General features: G+C 41.0%; 1 protein-coding gene across 4 annotated transcripts in view; it reads left to right on the top strand.

Moving 5' to 3' along the window:
- wge (winged eye) overlaps window positions 1-19,832 on the top strand; it is a 217,439-nt gene that overhangs the window by 79,492 nt on the left and 118,115 nt on the right. For all 4 annotated transcript variants that reach the window (XM_065221976.1, XM_065221975.1, XM_065221974.1 and 1 more), the window contains exon 3: window positions 4,826-4,983. In XM_065221976.1, coding sequence (XP_065078048.1) covers window positions 4,842-4,983 — 142 coding nt within the window. In that variant the 5' untranslated portion in view covers window positions 4,826-4,841. The remainder of the gene's footprint in view (window positions 1-4,825; window positions 4,984-19,832) is intronic.

Raw genomic sequence — 19,832 nt, 5'->3', positions numbered from 1 at the left:
GTGACATCAGGTATCGGATCGTCGAGTAGCTCACAACGGGAGCATACACTTCTGGGAAATCAATTCTGGGAGCAGCCCTTCACTAGCAGACGTGCTTTGAATTGCTCCACCTGGCCATAGTATACCCATTTATTGCAAAAGAGCAGTCGTTGGCAAATGCGTCTGTACCCAGGTTTCATTCTCCTTCAACGCTTGAATCTCCTCGCACATGGCCTTGCTCTCGATCTGGTCGCCTGCATAGCTGTCACGGTCATCTGTCGTCTCAGGATGCCTTTCGCCGGAAATCATCGATATGTGCTCTGTGAAATCATCAGGGTCAGTAATTGAACTAAAGCACTTAAAATCTGTATACTTTCCTGGGGTTGGCGCTCCCGACCGCTGCGCCTAAATCCTTGCTGCTCATCAGCTGATCAATTTTGTTGCGGTGGGAGCTCGAGATCAGGCACTATCCCGTCGGTTGAGAGACTGGAATGCACCTCTGCATTGAATTCGATAAGTTGATGGTCGTCAGCTTCTAACCAAGAATGCAACACCATGAACTCAATAGATTGATACGGTTCACTGGTTGCTGTCGGATTGAACGCTCGTTCTTCGTTGTTCAACACCACGTCTCTGCTGATGATAACCTATTTTTTATCCTGGTTGTTTACTCGGAAATCCTTCGAATTCTCGGCATATCCAACGAAAATGCCTTCTACGGATTTTGGATCAAATTTCTGTCTCTTCTGACTCCACGCCTCTTCTGGCGTTTATGATTCGAGTGTACGAATATGACATCTGTTCACGAGATATGCTGCAGTAGACATGGCTTCCACCCAGAACTTCCTCGGTAGTCCAACGTAGTTCATCATCGATCTCGCTTTCTCGACAAGCGTACGGTTCATACGCTCCGCTATTCCGTTCTGCTCGAGAGTGTAAGGACACGTCTTTTGATGAATGACTCCATCCCTCTCCATGCTCTTCTTCATAACAGAGTTGACATATTCGGTACCGTTATCCGTTCGCAGTACCAGCCATGTATTTGTCGTAAACCTCCTTGACTTCTTTTTTAGACTCGATAAAGTACAAAAACCCTTTGTGGCTGGCATCGTCGCCAAAGGTAACGAAGTAACGACTTCCACCGATTGAAGGTATCTCGACCGGACCGCATACGCCGGAAGGGACCAAATCCAGCAAATCTTGTGCGTGTGAGTAACTAGAACAAAAAGAGCTCGTTGTGTGTTTACCTTGAACGTAAGCAACGAAGTCCGCCATGGATTCCATCTGCAACTGCATTCCATCGAGCATCGTAACGAATTTACGCATACTTTGCTGGTTCCAATGTCCTAATCTTCGGTGCCATAAATTCGTGTCAGCCACCAGAAACGATTTCTCCGATTTCTTGGTGTCCAGCCTGTACATACCATTTTCTTGCATACCGGGAACAACAATGTTGCCATCCATCGTCCTTGAACAAAACATTCATATTCTTCGCACAAATCCTGCTTATCGACAACAGGTTTATCGACAACTCTGGAACCATCCAAACGTCTTTCACTTCGACCGGAATCGAAATACAAGTTTTCTGATTTTCCAGTTACCACGGACTTACCTTTTCCCTTGGAGGAACTTGAAGATTGCTTCTGAGGACCATTAGCAGCAAACTCTCCCGGTTTCTTGTAGGTAAAGCAGGAACAATTCTTCTTATCTGCACCACCTTTCGAACGTTTTGATTACTGCTTCGCGTGGAAAGCAAGGTTGCCAAAAGGAAATCTGTGTTTTTGTTCAAACAAATCTTTTCATCTTAGTTTTTGTCCATAAAATCAGTGATGATATCTGTGTTTATAATTTATTAATTGAATACCTAAAAAATGTCATTTGAAAAGTGATTGAGCAATTTTTCTGACAGAGACAAAAAATAGATAAAAATATATGTATCATAAATTGGCAAAAAATTATACTTCTGGCAGTTCTCAATCTCCTTTTTCATTCCGCAAAAAAAGCATGCATAGATAGGGGAAATGACGGCTTCGGCATGACAGACTATTTTCGGCAACCCAAATTGAAACACTATTTTCACTGGATTTTCTCACGAAAACACTTCGCTGAATGCATGCTTTATGCTTTCAGCTTCAATTTGACTATATTTTTACCACTGAGAAAAAGCAATCTAGCAGGGTTTTCTTGAAATGAAACACACGCTCTACAAATTGTAGCTGATTTCGAGTTGCCGATAATAGAACAGCAGATTTACATGCTGTTCAAATGGAACGGTTGCCGAAGAAAAACTGGTTGCCGACAATACTCGCTCTCACTAGAGAAGATTGGAGCTTTGTAAAAGCGTTTCAAAACAGTTTTTGACAATTCTTTCGACTGAAATTGTTAGAGCAGCTGGCAGTAAAAGATTGTAAACAAACCAATACTGCATATGTGTGCGTTCCATAGAGAAAAAGGCTATAGAAAGAAGGTCGCTGCTTAGGTTGCCGAGAATACGTAAATTCCCCTATAAAAGATTGTGATGATAAAATTGCACTCCAGTGAAAATAATGTTTTGTTACTAAACACCTCAAGTTTAATTTATTAAATGTTTGATCAAATTAAAAAATCTGTGTAATCTGTTAAAATCCTAGAAATCTGTATTCTGTAAATACAGAATCTTGGTTTTAAAAACTCTGAGAAATCATTAGAAATACAGATTTATCTGTAGTTTTGGTAACCCTGGTGGAAAGCACACTCACTGAGCAAAGACGTCAACCATTGGTTATTGACTTGGAAATCAATTTCGCTCAAATCGTCCGCCGTCGTCACCAACTGGTCCACGTTTCCTTCAACAGTTTCGCACTTGTCCAGTTTGATTGAAGTTAATTTGTCCAGGAGACCAAACCGTCGGGTTAGCCCATTATCCTGGAAATTTGCCTGTAGCTTGTTCCATGCTTCCTCGGCTGTTTCAACGTTCTTAACCAGGCTGATACTGTGCTCCTATATGCTCAAACAAATAGTCACCAACGCCCAATCGCTTATGTCCAGATCAACATCCGCATTCTCCGCTGGTTTGACCGCACGCCACGTACCTTCACCCACACAACACGTTCTACAGCGCTATATTTGTGTAAAATGAAAATAATCATTTTGCATTTGATCCTCAAAATCATCCACGCCAAGATGAAGACGAATATTAATATTGACAACAACAGAGGCGATAATGAAAATCCAGCCACGAATGAAGAAAAACAAATGTTGACTACGATACTCAGAGGTTGCCTTGATCAAAAGAATGCTGTTATGTCAACATTCAAATTCATGCAGGTAGTTGGTCTATCTGTTAAGGTTGTCTTCATTTTCAGCTAAATTGAGTGTAGAATAAATGATTTTATCTGCACTGGTTCAGAGATCTTCCGACGAGAAATCTAGAGAATTTGATTGAAGTTAATTTGTCCAGGAGACCAAACCGTCGGATCAGCCCGTTATCCTGGAAAGTTGCCTGTACCTTGTTCCATGCTTCCTCGGCTGTTTCAACGTTCTTAACCAGGCTGAAATTGTGCTCCTCTATGCTCAATCAAATAGTCGCCAACGCCCAATCGCTCATGTCCAGATCAACATCCGTATTCTCCGCTGGCTTGACCGCACGCCACGTACCTTCACGTATTAGGACCATTTTCATCGAAAATTCCCACGATGCATAATTCTGCGTTCCTTTGAGCTTCTCCATAGCGTTTCCGAAGGTCCGAACAGCAGTTTTTGGCCAGATCTGGGCCCAAAACCGAGAGTTTAAGAATAAACGCGTGTGTACTGGTTGAGAACTGAAGAACTAATGAAAATTTTATTTGCTTATTAAACGCAGCTGAACAATGGTTGCTAGGGTAAAGCAAACTCTTTAATCGTAGGTTACTACTCAACTACAACGAATACCCACTATCAGGCCTGAAAATTGCAAAACTTTCTACTGCAGTTTTTCAAAAACCCTTAAAAATGCTAAAACTTGAAATTCCAGCTTACATTTACAAAGAGGAGAAAGGTAGGGCTTCCTGACGATAATAGGTAAAAGTGTTTCCGAAGCCGATATTTCCCCATGTAATTTCATTGGTAGATAGCAATTTTAACCGATGGCATGGCAAGCTTAGCTGTAGTAATTTTCCCTTTGCACGTTTCAGCACAAATCCGCACTCTGGGCTTAAATCTCAGAATGGCAAATCACTCCGAACCGGGATGGTGGAACGGTAATGGCTCTTGCAGCGCTAAAACAATCAACAAACATTTCCAGCTCTGTTTGCACCCAAATATTTACATAAAGAATTATTATTTAACTCGTTTCTGCCCGATTCGAGGCGGAACTCATTAACGGTATTACAGCAAATGCAGCAGCAGCAGCGAGCAGCAGTGGTGTGCGAATTTCAAAATTATCACATTTTTTCACCCTTGCGGTTTTGTTCAATCGCCCTCGGTTTTATCACTTTTCTCAAGCCAGAACTCACCACAAACTCAGCAGTCAGTGCAGTGGCGGCAAGAGGAAGTGGGGGTTCAGAAAGTCAGAAAGCCGCAACCCACAACATCCTTCGCGAAAAAAATAAATATAATAAACGAAGACAACAGCAACAAACGGTTAGGAGTTCATGCCCTCGCTGTTCAGAAAAGGGCTTATCTTGAGGAACGCAGGAAAAAAAAACAACAACTGGAAAACAAACAGGGAATCCCTTTCTTAACGCGACCCCGAAAAACGCAAAGACACGGACGGACGGCTGGGAGGGGATTGAGAGAATATTTTATAAGAAACGTGACATTGCCACGGTAACAAGGAGGCGTATGATTTACTAATTTCGCTTTTCCGTTGCTCTTTGTTTATTTGCAGTGTGCCGTGCCAAGGCATGTTGGGGCCCACCGCCAATGGTCGTTTAATGGGACCCGGCATCGGTTCGTCCGGATCGGCAGTGTCACACCATCGGAACCTATGGCCGAATACCGCCAGCAGCAGCCGTTCGTTCGAGTTTCAGTCCAGCAATGGCGAAGGTAAGTGTAACGCTTTGTAACGCTCTTCAGATCTGTCAGATGATCGACGGACGGGCCCAATCATGCAAGGAAACGAGTGTGAATTTTCACACTCGATCTTCCAGGGGCAGGGTCAGTTCGTTCACTTCAACACGGGACGGGAGAATTCCACGAATAGAGGAGAAAATCTACCTACATAGTGAAGCACTTAAAAAATTGTTTAACATAAACCTCTTTAAGCCAAAGCCCAAACGAGCGAACGAAACTCGCTGCTTCGAGAGCATATTTGAACGACTTTTATGGTACTTTAAAAAAGCATTTATCATTCTCTCGGCTCCGCATCTGCTCGTTACTGGCTGGCCTCTTCCTTCGTGGAAGGGGCGCCGCCGTAGAGTGTAATCTTGAAAATGGATTTCCGATTCCTCAATTTTCGAGCATTCAATAAAATCGTTTTTTAAAAATCATCCGTCTGATTACACACACCCCGATTGGTCTGACACGTTGAATGACGTTTATTGCCTTTAGCTTTTTTCTCGTATGCGCACATACAATCACATACCTGCAGGGGCTGCGTTCGCAATCACAATAGATGGAGCCAGAGTAGATTTCGTTAACAAACGGTGCCTCTTCTGCTCAAGTAGGCCCGTCCGTTCCGCCGCGCCGGTCTGGTTGCCTTCCGGAGGACCTAGACCAATGATTCACCGCTTGAACTCGAAGAAGGAGCATGATAATCATCATCTCGTTCGGTGACCTAGCAGATTTTCATTCAATAAGAGAGAGGCAAATTTGTACGGCCGGCTGCCCTCCGCAGGCCCGAGATGTCATTATCATTGTTTAGAGGAACCACTCTTCGAATTCCGGTCCATTCCGACTTCGAGATGGACTTGTATTGAAAATAGGTTTCTCCTGTATGCGTTCAGCATAGGACAAAAAAAAGAGACAAGTCTTGAACTTCTTTTGTTCTCTCGCAGCTCAAGGTTGGGGTCGTCTCGGACACATTCTTCGCCAAAACTGCGTTCCACTCCGCTTGGAAGAGCGGGACGACGACGAGGACGACGGTCGTCGGTCATAAATCAAATGGCTAAAACATATTAGAGAGCGAACGAGCAAAGCAGCGAGGCCCATTCTTCTTGATTATATTCCAGCTGTGAAAATTGATTACCCACGTCCCTGCCCTCGGCCGTCCCTTGCCGTCACTTTTCTTCGATTTTAAACGATGTCGCTCGTCAGAGTCGTCGAGTCAGCCATGTTGTAGCCGCCTTGTCCTATTGGATGGACGCCTTTTGTCGACCGATCAGTCACTTGATGGGCCGAAAAATATTAACTAAACATCAGTTTTGCATCAGAGTTCTACTAGTTCTATACTTTATACAGTAGACGGGACTACGCGGGTAAATGAGTTCTTATCTAATGATGCATGTCCTTCCGGTGAACGACCAGCCGCAGTCTAAAGGAGCAGGGGGCTTCGGATGACCGATTCTACGACCCCCTGGTGTCGGCTGACAGCCCGAATAAAAATTCAATTGATGGTTCTACTTGCAACTAGGGTTTACCTAATTGAAAGACATCTAAGTTGATTGCTACGGTCAAGCAAATTTGTTGCGCATGTAATCACTTATAGAGGCAATTTAAGATTAAAACTTGCAGGTTTGATGTTAATCATATTTATACATTTTTATTCGGGTGTTGCTCGGGGTGACAGATGACATGGCTAACGAGCCGGATCTATCGAAGCTGAAGTTCTCTACAAGGATCTCACTCACAATGTACAGATGTCCAAGAGTTAAGCTAGTGTCCAAAAAGGGTTAGTGTCAGTGTCTTATAGAAAGCGAACTCAGTTTTTGTTTGCGAGCTACGGAACTTTAGCTGGTTGGGCGGCTGCAATGTGCCTCTTCGCCTCGCGGGTTTCATCATAATCACATGACACTACCCAAATAGCATTTCTTGTTTTATTGCACTCTATTAGTGGTTATTGAGATCAACTTCATAAAACCGCCAATAAAATTAATAGCTCCAGCACAACCTTTTGATAACCGCTATAAGATCGTCATACAGCTTAGTGGACCACTCTTGATAAGGTTTATAAAGTATGTTTGAGAATCACAATAAAGCTGTCTTAAAACCTTTTGTCAGGAAGCCTCATACTCTACAAAAGGTTCTCATAGCCTCTATAAGAGTAATATTGTATCCAAGCAGTTTTATTACGCTTTGGTGAAAATCAGTTATAAAGCCAATTTAATTTGTATTGGCTTCAAAGCAACCGCCATAAATTAGCTTGTTGTTGTTCTGTTCTACTGAAACTTTTTTTCCAAATGGAAATCTTTAGCGGTAAAAATATGTTTGAGTGTTGGTGTCAAGATCACCATGCCATCAATTTTGTTTCATGGCGACATTAGTGAAAATTTTAAAGAAAATATATGACTTTTTAGAAGTTCCAAAACATATGCGCTTGAAATGTTATCGTGTATATTGAGATAATATGAGCGTTAAATAAATACGCCTCCAAAATAATTCAAGTTAACAAAACAGATTGTTTCAGAAATCAAATGAACTTGATGGAATTACCTTAATTTTACAGAAAATTGATCTCAGTACATAAATTCATACCAATGCACACTGGAAATCATTTCGGATCTCTTATTTAGCCATTATTTTATTGAAAATTCTTGGATTTTATTCCAAGGCTAATGGCATTTTCATAATGCCAATATGGCGACAGAGGACAGCAGGCAAGAAAAACACCAAGCGCAATTTCTTAAAATGTCTAATGCTTACATTGCACACTGGGTCAGGAATGCAACCTAGCGGATAAAAAATTAATAACTCCGAAACGAAGCATTTCCGCGACTTGGTGTCTTCGGCAAAATTTCTCGTCATAATAAGGACCATCTATTGACATAAACAAATAGTTCAAAACTCTTCCGCAAAGATGGTGCCACAATCTAACTTCTTTCTCTGACGTTTTGGAGACTTGATGTTTTGGGCAAAGTTGTTTATCTCGAAAAAATAAACAGCTATTTCAAAGACGTTAAATTTCCACTGTCTACTGGTTCCAAGTTATATGGAGTTAAAGAAAAAAATGTCGAAAATATGGTTTTTTTCTGTTTTGGTTTTTTTGCTTACAGCTTTATAATGTTTTATTATTCTCTTATGCAAATACACTAAATAAATAGCTTTTGTGAAGAAACATACTGGATTAAGCTTCAAATTTCAAAGATATTGTTGAAAAAACGAGAAAAAAAAACACAATTTTTGAACATTAATATCTCCCAAAGCGCAAAAAATCGCAACTTTCTCTTTCGTTGATAACTTATTCACAGAACCGTTTCTTGATGTGTTTGTCGTATTGGATGCTAGATAAAAGCTTCTTTTATCGATGTATGTGCTGAAAATACCTGGGAATGTCTTTACATGACCGTGGGGATGCAAAGAGAAAGTTGACGAAGCGAATCTGTCAATATTACTTAGAACCTAATGCAATGTTCAGCTTGAATTCATTTTTTTATTTGAGGGCAAATGTATATTTCTATTCTACGGGTGCAACCGATGAATTTTACAAACATTTAGAAAAGTTTTGAATGGTACATTAACCTTTATGAAAAGTTATGCGTGATTTCAACCTTTTTGCCCTAGGACTGTCACCATTTCGACCAAGATTCGACCGTGTCACCCCATGTATATGCGAGCGAGACGTATACACGAAATGTTTTCATGCTCATGCTAACAATTTTGTTGATTTTCTTTGCGCTCCGCTTGGAAGTACCGGAAAGTTTTGATTATTTTCTATGTTGTAAAAATAAACCACCTATTTACATTTCTGACAAGTCGCAACTGAATGCTTATAATTGTTTTAAAATAACTGTTTCATGGCCAACTAGTTTTATTGCGCTTATTTATAAAGCAATGAAAGGATTAATTTTTTGGTTTTATAAGGGCAATTTATATTACTTTTTTGTATACTTCAAAGCAATCATAAAACCTTTCATAAGTGAAAATAGCATAAGCATCAGTTGGTTTTTTAATTAGCTTTATAGGGGTTTTGTAGATAGCTATTAGAATGTTTCATGACTTGCATTGTATATGACCGTCATAAAGCTGTAGGTAATGGTTGCAGCTGCAATAAAACCTTTATAAATTTGGAATATAGCCAAGCAGCTCTAGATTTGTTACTTGGGTAGTGTTCCTAGATACACACATTTATCACTACTGCCACAGCGAACAGACGTTGAGGCACGAACACAATTTCTTCAAAAAGTAGTGCAAATATTCACATTGCACTCAAGCGCCGCCTATGCCGAGTTTCCCACTTACAAAACCTTTTTGACAACATGATGGCACTGGCGTGGCACAAATTACATTAGACTCTATTTCAAAACAACCCAAATTTGGGTATAATCCATCCAGATTGGTCAAAGCTGAAACTACCCAAAAATGGGTAAACTATGTTGGGAGTGACAAATGAACAACATCGACATGAATCCGATCGATTTTTTTAATTTGTCAACATGTCACTTCGAAAATAGTTTACCCATTTTTGTGTAGGTTCAGTTTTAAACGATCTGGGTGGATGCAACTCAAATTTGAGTAGTTTTGACATAGCGTGTAGACACTAATGGCGGTAAGCTCCTTCGAGGATAATATGCGATTTAATCCAGATTTTCAAAAATCTAGATTAAATTCGGTAAGCATCAAGACAGGATAAAACAAAGAAATAACGCAGCCATTCTCTCTCGCATACACTGAAAATAATCAACACGCTATTGTTACGTGGAAATCCTCGTGCAGTATCTCTTTTCACTTTTATATCAAATGAATGTGACACAAGTAGAGTCTACGTGATACCACAATATCAAAGTGATGTTCCTCTAAAGCAACTAGGTTTTTTTTTTTTATGAAACGTTAGTGGTCTTCAAGCCCTCTTCCGAACCATCCGAGTTCCGACATGTACCGTCATTTATAGAGCCAAATCCGTCTTATTAATCGAACAGGCTTGTATTGCCGGGTCGCACCACTCTTGCGTACTCTTTAATGAATCCCAGCGATTTGCCAACCAGCCGAAAATACTCACCATTCAGTCACTAACAAGTCCTCACCATTCAGTCACTAACAAGTCCTCACCCTTAAGTCAATGCTTAACAATACGACGAGATGTTTAGAGATCTTTTACCGAGACGTTCAGAGAACTTTCGACAAGAAGTTCACAGAACTTCTTTGAAGTTTAGAGAACTTCCAACGAGAGGTTCAGAGAACTTCCGAAGAGAAGTTTAGAGACGAACAGCTCAGAGAAGTTAGAACCATAAGTACAGCGAACTTCCATCGACAAGTTTAGAGAACTTCTAACAAGAGGTTCGCAGAACATCCGAAGACAAGTTCAGAGATCTTCTGAAGAGAAGTTCAGACATCTTCCGACAAGAAGTTCACAGAACTTCCTGGTAGTTCCATCGAAAAGTTTAGAGAACTTCCGACGACAAGTTCAGAGATCTTCTAAAGAGAAGTTCGGAGAACTTCTGACGAGAAGTTTAACGAAAGTTTCCCAGAACTACCGATAAGAAGTACACAGAACTTTTGAAGAAAGTTTCACAGAACTTTATTGAAATTCCCTGAAGTTCTGACGAAAAGTTGAAGGTACTGCCAATGAGAAGTTCAAAGAACTGGCGACAAGAGGTTGTCATCAGTTTGTTTTTATCGTTTACCATCACACGCAAGAAGTAGCGCTTCAACTCAGTACGAGCGAAATGAAGAAGTGAGTTATTACAATTATACATCAACGAATACGCGTTTGTTGATATACCAGTGCTTGATTATCCAACTCAAAAATGTCAAAATCTAAAGTGATCCTCAAAAGCAAAATCAAAAAATAATCTTTTGGGCAAAATGATTATTTTGAATATTGTCGACCCCAGAGGCTAAAACCTTGATATTACCATCAATTCAGCATGAGGCAATAATTTTCACAACCAACACAACACGTTCTACAGCGCTATGTTTGTGTAAAATGAAAATAATCATTTTGCATTTGATCCTCAAAATCATCCCCACCATGAAGACGAATATTAATATTGACAACAACAGAGGCAATAATGAAAATCCAGCCACGAATAAAGGAAAACAAATGTTGACTACGATGCTCAGAGGTTGCCTTGATCAAGAGAATGCTGTTATGTCAAAATTCAAATTCATGCAGGTAGTTGGTCTATCTGTTAAGGTTGTCTTCATTTTCAGCTAAATTTAGTACAGAAGAAATGATTTTTATCTGCACTGGAACAGAGATATTCCGACGAGGTCTAGAGAATTTCCTAGGAGAAGTTCAATGCTTCCGAGGAGAAATTCAGCGAACATCCGAGGAGAAGTCTAGAGAACAACCGACAAAAAATTCAGAGATCTTCCTATGATAACTTAACAAAATTTCCAACGAAAGATTCTGTGAAATACTGACGATAAATTCCGAGAACTTCCTACTAGAAATTAACAGTACTTCTGACGAGAAGAGCAGCATAATCAAAAGCATAATCCATCCCGAATAGGCAACAAGTTTCTTGGCAAACACATGAAATAGGGGTATTATCAAGGGGTAATCAGCTCTGCACACTGTGCCGATGCACATCGTAGCACACTAGTCGGCACGTTAAAGCACATGATGACAAGTATGACACAGAATATAATTTAAAACGGCATCACTGCTTTGTGTTCACATTTTTCCAAGTAATGCTAAGGTTTACTAATTTGTTTGCTTCAAACTAAAGGGAAAGTTTTAATTTTTCGATTATTTTTTTTTTAATTTTCCAAGGTTGTCCCAAATCATAATTTTGGGGTTGGACCTCTAAAGAAATCTACAGGGTATTTGAGGGATATTCATAGTTTGGATGTATGTTTTGGGAAAACCCAAACAAATTAGTCATGCCTACACCATGCCACGCAGAATAGTCCTGCTTATGTATTAACCCCAGATGGCCATAGGATCCGGACCCAAAGCAAATTGTACAGGTAAATAGAACTGCACAATCCAGTTCCAAATGCAGCATTGAGAACCCGGAGCACAACGATGCTGCCATTCTGTAGATGCAACTGCAACCGCAACAGTTTCTCCCGCAGAACTACTCGGTACGATTGATGGTCCACTAATCATTCAACCGTTCCGCTCATTTAATGGACTGAACGATCTCGGAGATTCGATTGACTGCGGAGGCTGGTGTTCGTTAATTTACAATCTCAGCGGTTTGGACCTCCTGTTTATTTATTAGGGTATTCAAAAGTTCAAAGTCATGGACGTAGTTGTTTGACTCTCTCACCAAAAAGTGTATAGCTCAGTTAGACGAATTCAGTACCCAACATCAACTGCTGACATTAGGAAGCTACTGGACGTCTATTGCTACTTCTACCATCGTTGGTGGGAATGTTAGGTAGAATCCATCCTGATTTCTACGTTGTATCATGATGATAATGTAGAGGCACATCATCCACTTGACGGTTGAATACTTATGATACAGGATTCGGCGCACATGCCACCCGGAACAGCACTTTCTTCTCATGGATGGACAGCTTCTGCCATCAGTCACCATTCTTCTTCTCGTGGAAGGGCTGAATTACGAGGATCAACGGTCAGGCTAACACTTGCAGCAGTGGCCGACGATCTAGCGCATGTCAATCTTCTCGTTCGTTTGGCATCGTTGAACCAAGAGGAATAAATGTTCTACCTACAAACAAAGACTCACATGCGTGTTATTTGATGCTCGTTTTACTTATAAACAGGACAGGCACAGTGATTACCATCGTATATTCTATGCAATATGCACACCAATAGCTCGATTAACCATTCGTGAGAACTTGACAATGTAAAAAAACAATCTCAAACGTCATAACTGCAGGATTGCCAAACTCATGGAGTACGGAGACTGCTTGATTGCCACACTTCAGCTCGTTCGGCACAACGCTGGGCACAGATAAAGTACTCGGCACAGATTGAGATGTGCAGAGTTGAGTACCCCTTGGGTATTATGATGTAGGGGGAAAGTCCGTTGTGAATACAGGCGATACTTCCAGTGGAATGAAGAAGCTCTGTTGAAGGAAGTCAGAAGAAATTTCCGGGGGAAGTCTGGAGAAATTGCCGAGAAGCCAGAAAGATTTTTTTTGGAAGACAGATCCTGAAGAAGTCTGCAGAATCTTCCAAGAGATTTAAAGCGAAAGTTCGGGAGAGGTCAGTTACAACTTTCTGGAAAATCGGAAAATTTGAAAGAATTTGCCAGTGTTAGTAAAAAAAAAACACATTTGGTGGAAGTGGGGAGAAATTTCTGAGGAAGTCGAAAAACAAATCTCGCAAGTCGTCGAAAAGCTTCCTGTATCAGCTCAGAGGTTAGATCGGAAGAAACTTCTGCAGAAAATCGGATGAATTTTCCAGCGTAAGCCAAAAGGGAGCTGGAGAGCAGTCAGAAGAAATTTATAGGAGAAAATCTGGAAGAATCTTCCGAAATAAAGTCAGAACATAGATCCCAGGCGATGCCAGAAAGAATTCTCGGTGATGCCAGACGAAACTTCCAGGGGAAATTGGTAGCAAATTCCTGGGGACATAACAGCAAGTCAGAAGAAATTTTCACGGGAAACCAGGAGCAAATCAGCAAACGGAGACATTCAAACCTCGGTTCGTTCACGCTCGTATGTTTACTTTCATCTCGAACATTTTGGTCCGGAATTTCCTACCTTAAGGCTAATCGAATTCGTTTCAATAAGCACTGCTTGCATGAATCTCAATTTACTCTTCGATGAGGGTTATATTTCAGCCAATCATCTATCAATTAAACCGTTGAATTGCCAGCCAAACAATTCAATGAACATTTTTTGTCGCACTTCCCAGACGAAAGCAAAATTTCTCCGACAACCACAGACAAACAGACATAACTTTCACATGCTCCCAACTGCACCCACATAGCGTCTCTATTTTGCGGTGCATTTCTGGTCACCCATTACCCGCTCTCAGTTATAATAATGACAATTACCGTAAAATAAATAATAAAAGCTGTCAGATTGCGGCCGCCGGCCGCGCTTTCGGCTGCAGAGAGCCATCGGGAAAAAAAAAGTCTACAAGAATAATGCATCGACGATGCACCCTGATGCACACACTCCCAGTAGTGGTGTTTGTGTGTGTGTGTTCATCGTTCTGTGCAACAGCGACTCTGGAACTCCGACGATTGAGGAAGAATAAAATAAACATTATTCTAATTTTATTAACAATTTAAAACAATCGAGTGTCAATGTCTTCTTCGTTGTTTTTTTCTTCGGTAGAGATTGCGGCGGGAACTGCACACAACGATAAGCGACGTACCGCGTGATAACCGATTTGACAACCGTATGCAAAGCGGAGAAAGCGCGGCAGCGCGCTTGTCAGTTGATTTTTTGTGCCTTTCAACCGATAATGATTTCGTAATGAGCGCCACCACCGCCAGCACAAGGGTGGAAATTTATTTCCCGATCCTACCTTCTTTTCGCCGATGATCGGTTTCTTGTTTTTTTTTCTCTCTCTTCGAATAAGAGCAATGAAATGAATTTAAATTACCTCCGTCGGGGATGTGACAGAGACATATTAAAGATTTTTTTTCCCCGTCGTTAAAGTATAGATGGCTCTGCTGTAGGCGAAATCTATTATTAAGCGGGGAGGGATTGTCACACGCCTTTGGCAAAGTGTTTTCCGGATAAAAAATTAGATCACCATGAATCTCTCCAATGTTCGCAGATAAGATTTAAGACATTTTTCGGGGATTGAAATCTCGAGGGGCGGTGCACTGTTCTGCCGCGTGAGAGGCACGAAGCGAAATCTGAATATCATGAATATTGATGACACTTCAATCACTCTTCCTTCCTTCCATTATTATTACTTCTTTTTGGCTGTGTGTTATTGTGCGCTTCTGCCTTGTGTCTCGCCTACTACCCGGGGTCCGGCGACCTGTTTGTTGAAGCAGCCTTGCGTTTTACACACCAATTTAGCGGATAAAAAATGAGCATGCAATTCGAGTTCGGAAAAGACGACGAGAGGCGGGTGGAAGAAACGGGGCACGATCAGAAATCAGATTTCCCTCTCTCCTTTACCCGCCGTTGGCCGCCGCATCCAGAGTGCCATTGTGTTTTGTGCCAGATTCCTTCGGTTTTGGCCCCTTTCGCGGGCACACGAATTCCAAGACTATGTTATAAATTTTGGATTCTCATGCTTGGCAGGATCGATTTTTTCACCATTTCGGTTGGTTAGTTGCTAGCTTGAAATGGACTGAATTGTTGAATAAATGTTGCAAAAGAATGTTAGTTTTTCTACCAGTGTTTGGGGATACTTTCGATGCCGTTTACGAAATTTTAAATGTCATGAATTATGGTTATGGTTTGCTTAATGGTTGTTAAGCTTCAAGATTTATAGTAGTCAAATAACAAATGATTATTTTTAAACAATATTAAAGAATTAGCCTAGGATTGAGTGTAGGGAACGTTGGTTGTGTGTAGCTATATTGACCTTGCGTAGAACGCGAACATCAAGCGATTGCTCGAGCATGATGACTTTGGATCAGACTCCGCTTCACAACTATCTAGTACTTGGCTCTTGAATTCACTTTCGTTCCATCAACACCGGATGTTGGATGTTCACGAAATTTCAAAATATGTGTAACTGCCGTCCAATCGTTCCCTGGTGGCATTAGGCTGCTATCATGAATCTGTTGATAGAAGGAATATGGCGTGGTTTTCTTCAACTCCAGAGTTGGACAGCGTTGAAAGTTTCAGCTCATTCGGATGCAACACGAGTTTAAAGTTTATATGGGGATTTTGGTTGAAATGCATGGAGAAAAAACACTCACTATATCGATTGTCAAACTCGGTTCAGTAACCTTGATTAAGCTCAGAATTTCTCCGCTTGTAGTTTAACCCTGGAGGGGGATATGCTGTCAAATCAGCCTACTGATGATTCTTGTATGAAATTGGTTCCAAACGTAAACAAACCAAGCAGGTTTCATATGGCTTGTTTACGTTTGGAACCATTTTTTTTTTTTTTTTTTTGTCTTTATTTTAGAGATTTTTAGCCTGAGGCTAGTTCATCTCTTTCGTTTGGAACCAGTTATACGAGGTAGGCGACGACAGAGTTGATAATAGAAGAGTTACGCAGACTGAAACCAAAATCTACCTGTTGAACTGTCAAACCGTCTACCTATCGAGCATAGTAGACAAACTGACTCTGTTGCATGGGAAGTATTGCTATCGAAACTAGAGGAAACTTTCACAACCCAGGTGAAGTCATCTGAGGTGTAAACAAAAACAAAGGTTGCCAAAATATAAAATAAAATGCCCATTGATCGACATCAGGGTTGCAAGCTTCACTCTGCGTAACTCTTCTATTATCAACTCTGGACGCCGATTGTTCGTATTTGACAGCCATATCCCACCCCTGGTTTAAACTATGAGAAACAATTTTTTTGAAGGCAGCATCACGATTGAAGCTAGTTTTCTTCATTTTCGTTGTTTTCTTATATTGCAACAAAATACAAGCCGGTTAGAGCATCTCCACCGTGGACCTTATGTGGGGTTTCATTTCTATTTCCGAGACCCAACGACTCCCACCGCGGGTTGCAACAAGTCATCAAATTTGAGTACCGTGTTGCAAACCGAGATGGGTTGCTATTTTTGGGTTCACAGCAGAACAGGAAAAGTGTGCGAATTTGTTTTGTTGTGTGTTGATCGCAGAAGAAGGAGGGGGGAAAAGCTATCGAACGGATAAAGTTCCGCCAGCGTTCCAAAGACCGGTTTCCGTTATGGAAAATGCTATCTGTTTTGGAAGGTATGTGCACATTGTTTTAATATATTGAAAATATAATATAATTAATTTCAACCGCACATGGATCGGTCCATCACGATCCGTATTTGGATTCCCTATCGGGATCCGTGTGTGGATTCTCTGTTGAGATCGGTATTTGGATTCCCCACCGGGATCAATTTTCGGATTCCCCATTGTTTTGGCTAGGATGCGGCCCTAGGTTGTGATGAGGATTGACTTGGAAAAATCGGTGGACTGCCAGCGGAATAGATGCCATTTCGGATTTATCACGATAGCTCTTTTCCGACACTGTTAAATGATTTTATTAACTACGAGAGGCATCCTGCCTTACTAGTAATTTCCATATAAACTTCGAATGGTTTGTGCCAAGTCAGTTTTTTACCAAATGAGTTTAAATTTTGGGAGGCTAATCAGGACCTGATTTGAAACCGTTTGAGCAATGTGGAGCAAAAATTTCAAATGTTACATCAGTCTAATGTCCACACCTCAATTTGCGAATAGACTAAGAAGACTGAACCTTATTTAAGACGAACAGTTTATTCGTTAAGACAACTTTGTCAGATGACTTATTAAATAAATAAATAAATAATGTAATCTCCCCATCAGAATCCGTGTTTGGATTCCGCATCGGGATCCGTGTTTGGATTCCCGTCGGGGTCCGTCTTTGAATCCCCCATAGGGGTCCATCATTTTTTTTTATATCTTTATTAAGGAGACTTTGTGGGTCCATCACGAGATCCGTCATTGATTCCCCTATCAGGATCCGTCAATGGATTCCCCATCGGATTCTTTATCGAGTTCCGCCGGATCAGTCTTTAGATTCGCTATCGTAATCCGTCTTTGGATTCCCTATCGGAATCCGTATTCGGATTCCCTATCGGGTTCTTCTTCGGATTTCCTATTGGAATCTGTCTTCGTATTCCCTATTAGAATCCGTCTTTTTATCCGTTCTTATCGATGATCATCACCTTCGACCGCCATAAACCTGACGGTTTATTAGAGCACCGTAGATAGCTTTCACCAGCGGAAAAAAAATCTCATCGAAATCCGTCTTCGAATTCCCCATAGGGGTCCATCATTGGATTCCAAATCGAGATCCCCTATCAGGATCCGTCAATGGATTCCCCAACGGATTCTTTATCGAGATCCGTCTTCCTAATTCCCTTTCAGGATCAGTCTTTAGATTTCCTATCAGAATCCGTCTTTGGATTCCCTATCGGAATCCGTACTCGGATTCCCTATCGGGCGCTTCTTCGGATTCCCTTTCGGGATCTGTCTTCGTATTCCCTATTAGAATCCGTCTTCTTATCCGTTCTTATCGGCGATCATCACCTTCGACCGCCATAAACCTGACGGTTTATTAAAGCTTTCACCAGCGGAAAAAAAATTCCCATCGAAATCCGTGTTCGGATTCCCATCGAAATCCGTGTTCGGATTCCCATCGGGATTCGTCTACGGATTCCCGATTGGGATCGGTCTTCGGTTTCGGTCATTGGATTCCATATCGAGATCCGTCATTGATTTCCCTATCAGGATCCGTCATTGAATTCCCCTTCGGATTATTTATCAAGATGGTTGAAAGTCTCTACAATAAAGGAATCAAATCAAACAATGATTCTTTATCAGGATTCGTCTTTGGATTACCTATCGAGATCTGTCATTGGATTCCCTTTCAAGATCCGTCAATGGATTCCCTTCTTTGGATGCCACATTAAGTCTCTTTCGAATTCATAGTCGAAATCCGTCTTTGCATTTCCTATCGTGATCCGTGTTTGGATTCCCTTTCAGGATCTGTCTTTGGATTCCCTATCGGGAACTGTCTTCGGATTCCCCTATCGGGATCCGTCTTCTTTTCCGTTCTTATCGGTGGTTCATATCTACACTGAAAATGTATTTTCGTTATTTCTCTGAAAACCGTTTCGTAAAAATCAATATCGTACATACAACACATCTATCATAAATGGTACGAAACATTCGTTTTCCCTGTCATCTGGCGCAATGTCAATATTACGCCTAATTCGTATAATATATAAATTCATCTTCGTACAATCAAACCAACAACTGCGCTTCTTGTCTCCTAAAGTTCTGATTGTGTGTTGGAGATGGGAAACTGGTTTGACCAATACATGCAAGCTACCATTATAAATCAAAATACTGGTCACGGTGGTTTTATGTCAGAGAAAAAAAATACATGCAAGCAGCAGAAAAAGCAAACGAAATCGAATTACCGCTCCATGAGTACTTCTTATTTGCCTTTAGCCTTCCCCTTTCTCGTAGCACAGATAGAGTGATGGATAAGGTGCAGATCTGGCTGTTGCAAGGCTCATGGTACGAGTCCGGTCTGAAGCCAATTTTATATTTTTGTCATGTTTATCGCTTACAATATTGAAGTTATTTTTAGCCATTCTCACTAACACACTCCACATTTTTCGGTTTCCACAACCAACACTTGTGGCCCACTGGTTGGATGTAGCGATAGCGAGTGTGGCAGTTCTAACGAAACTAGCTTCATACAATGTACAAATCCATTTCGTTGCAGAAAACAACGTATAAATTCGTAGAACAAACGAGCGATTTCGTTGTATAAACGAAAATTTATTTTCAGTGTAGTGTAATTCTACTGAAAAATTTCAAATAACCACACGTAAGAAATCATTAAAATGTACAGATTTTGTTTTTTTTTTAAATAAATGGTTACATGCCAGGCAAGTGTAGGACCATATTGGGAACGGGAATTAATTAACTATTTATAAGGGCTCAACCTAGATCTGTACACTTCCGTAAAAACGTCCCATAGGTTCCTTCCAGTTCCGGTATCCGGATCAGCGTCCTCTTCGATCCGAGTCTAGCTTTTCACCCTCCTCTAACAGTTAAGGCCGGCGCACAATAGATACGTTTTCAGGTTTTTTGACAGTTGGCCCATGCATTACACTTAAAAAACCCCGGCTGTCATCCGGACGCTCTTTAACCAAGGTCCACGCAATAATCAGGTATCTTGTATTTAAAGCTAAGAGAAGAGGAGACAATACGGGGGCGAAAACGAACCACTTTTCTGTCAAACGCGAACCAG

The sequence above is a fragment of the Ochlerotatus camptorhynchus genome, unplaced genomic scaffold (genome assembly GCF_037179485.1).
Source record: "Ochlerotatus camptorhynchus isolate MF236.1 unplaced genomic scaffold, CSIRO-AGI_Acam_v1.1 ptg000151l, whole genome shotgun sequence".
In the NCBI taxonomy this organism is placed as follows: Eukaryota; Metazoa; Arthropoda; class Insecta; order Diptera; family Culicidae; genus Ochlerotatus; species Ochlerotatus camptorhynchus.
This window is presented reverse-complemented; position numbering and strand designations above follow the sequence as displayed.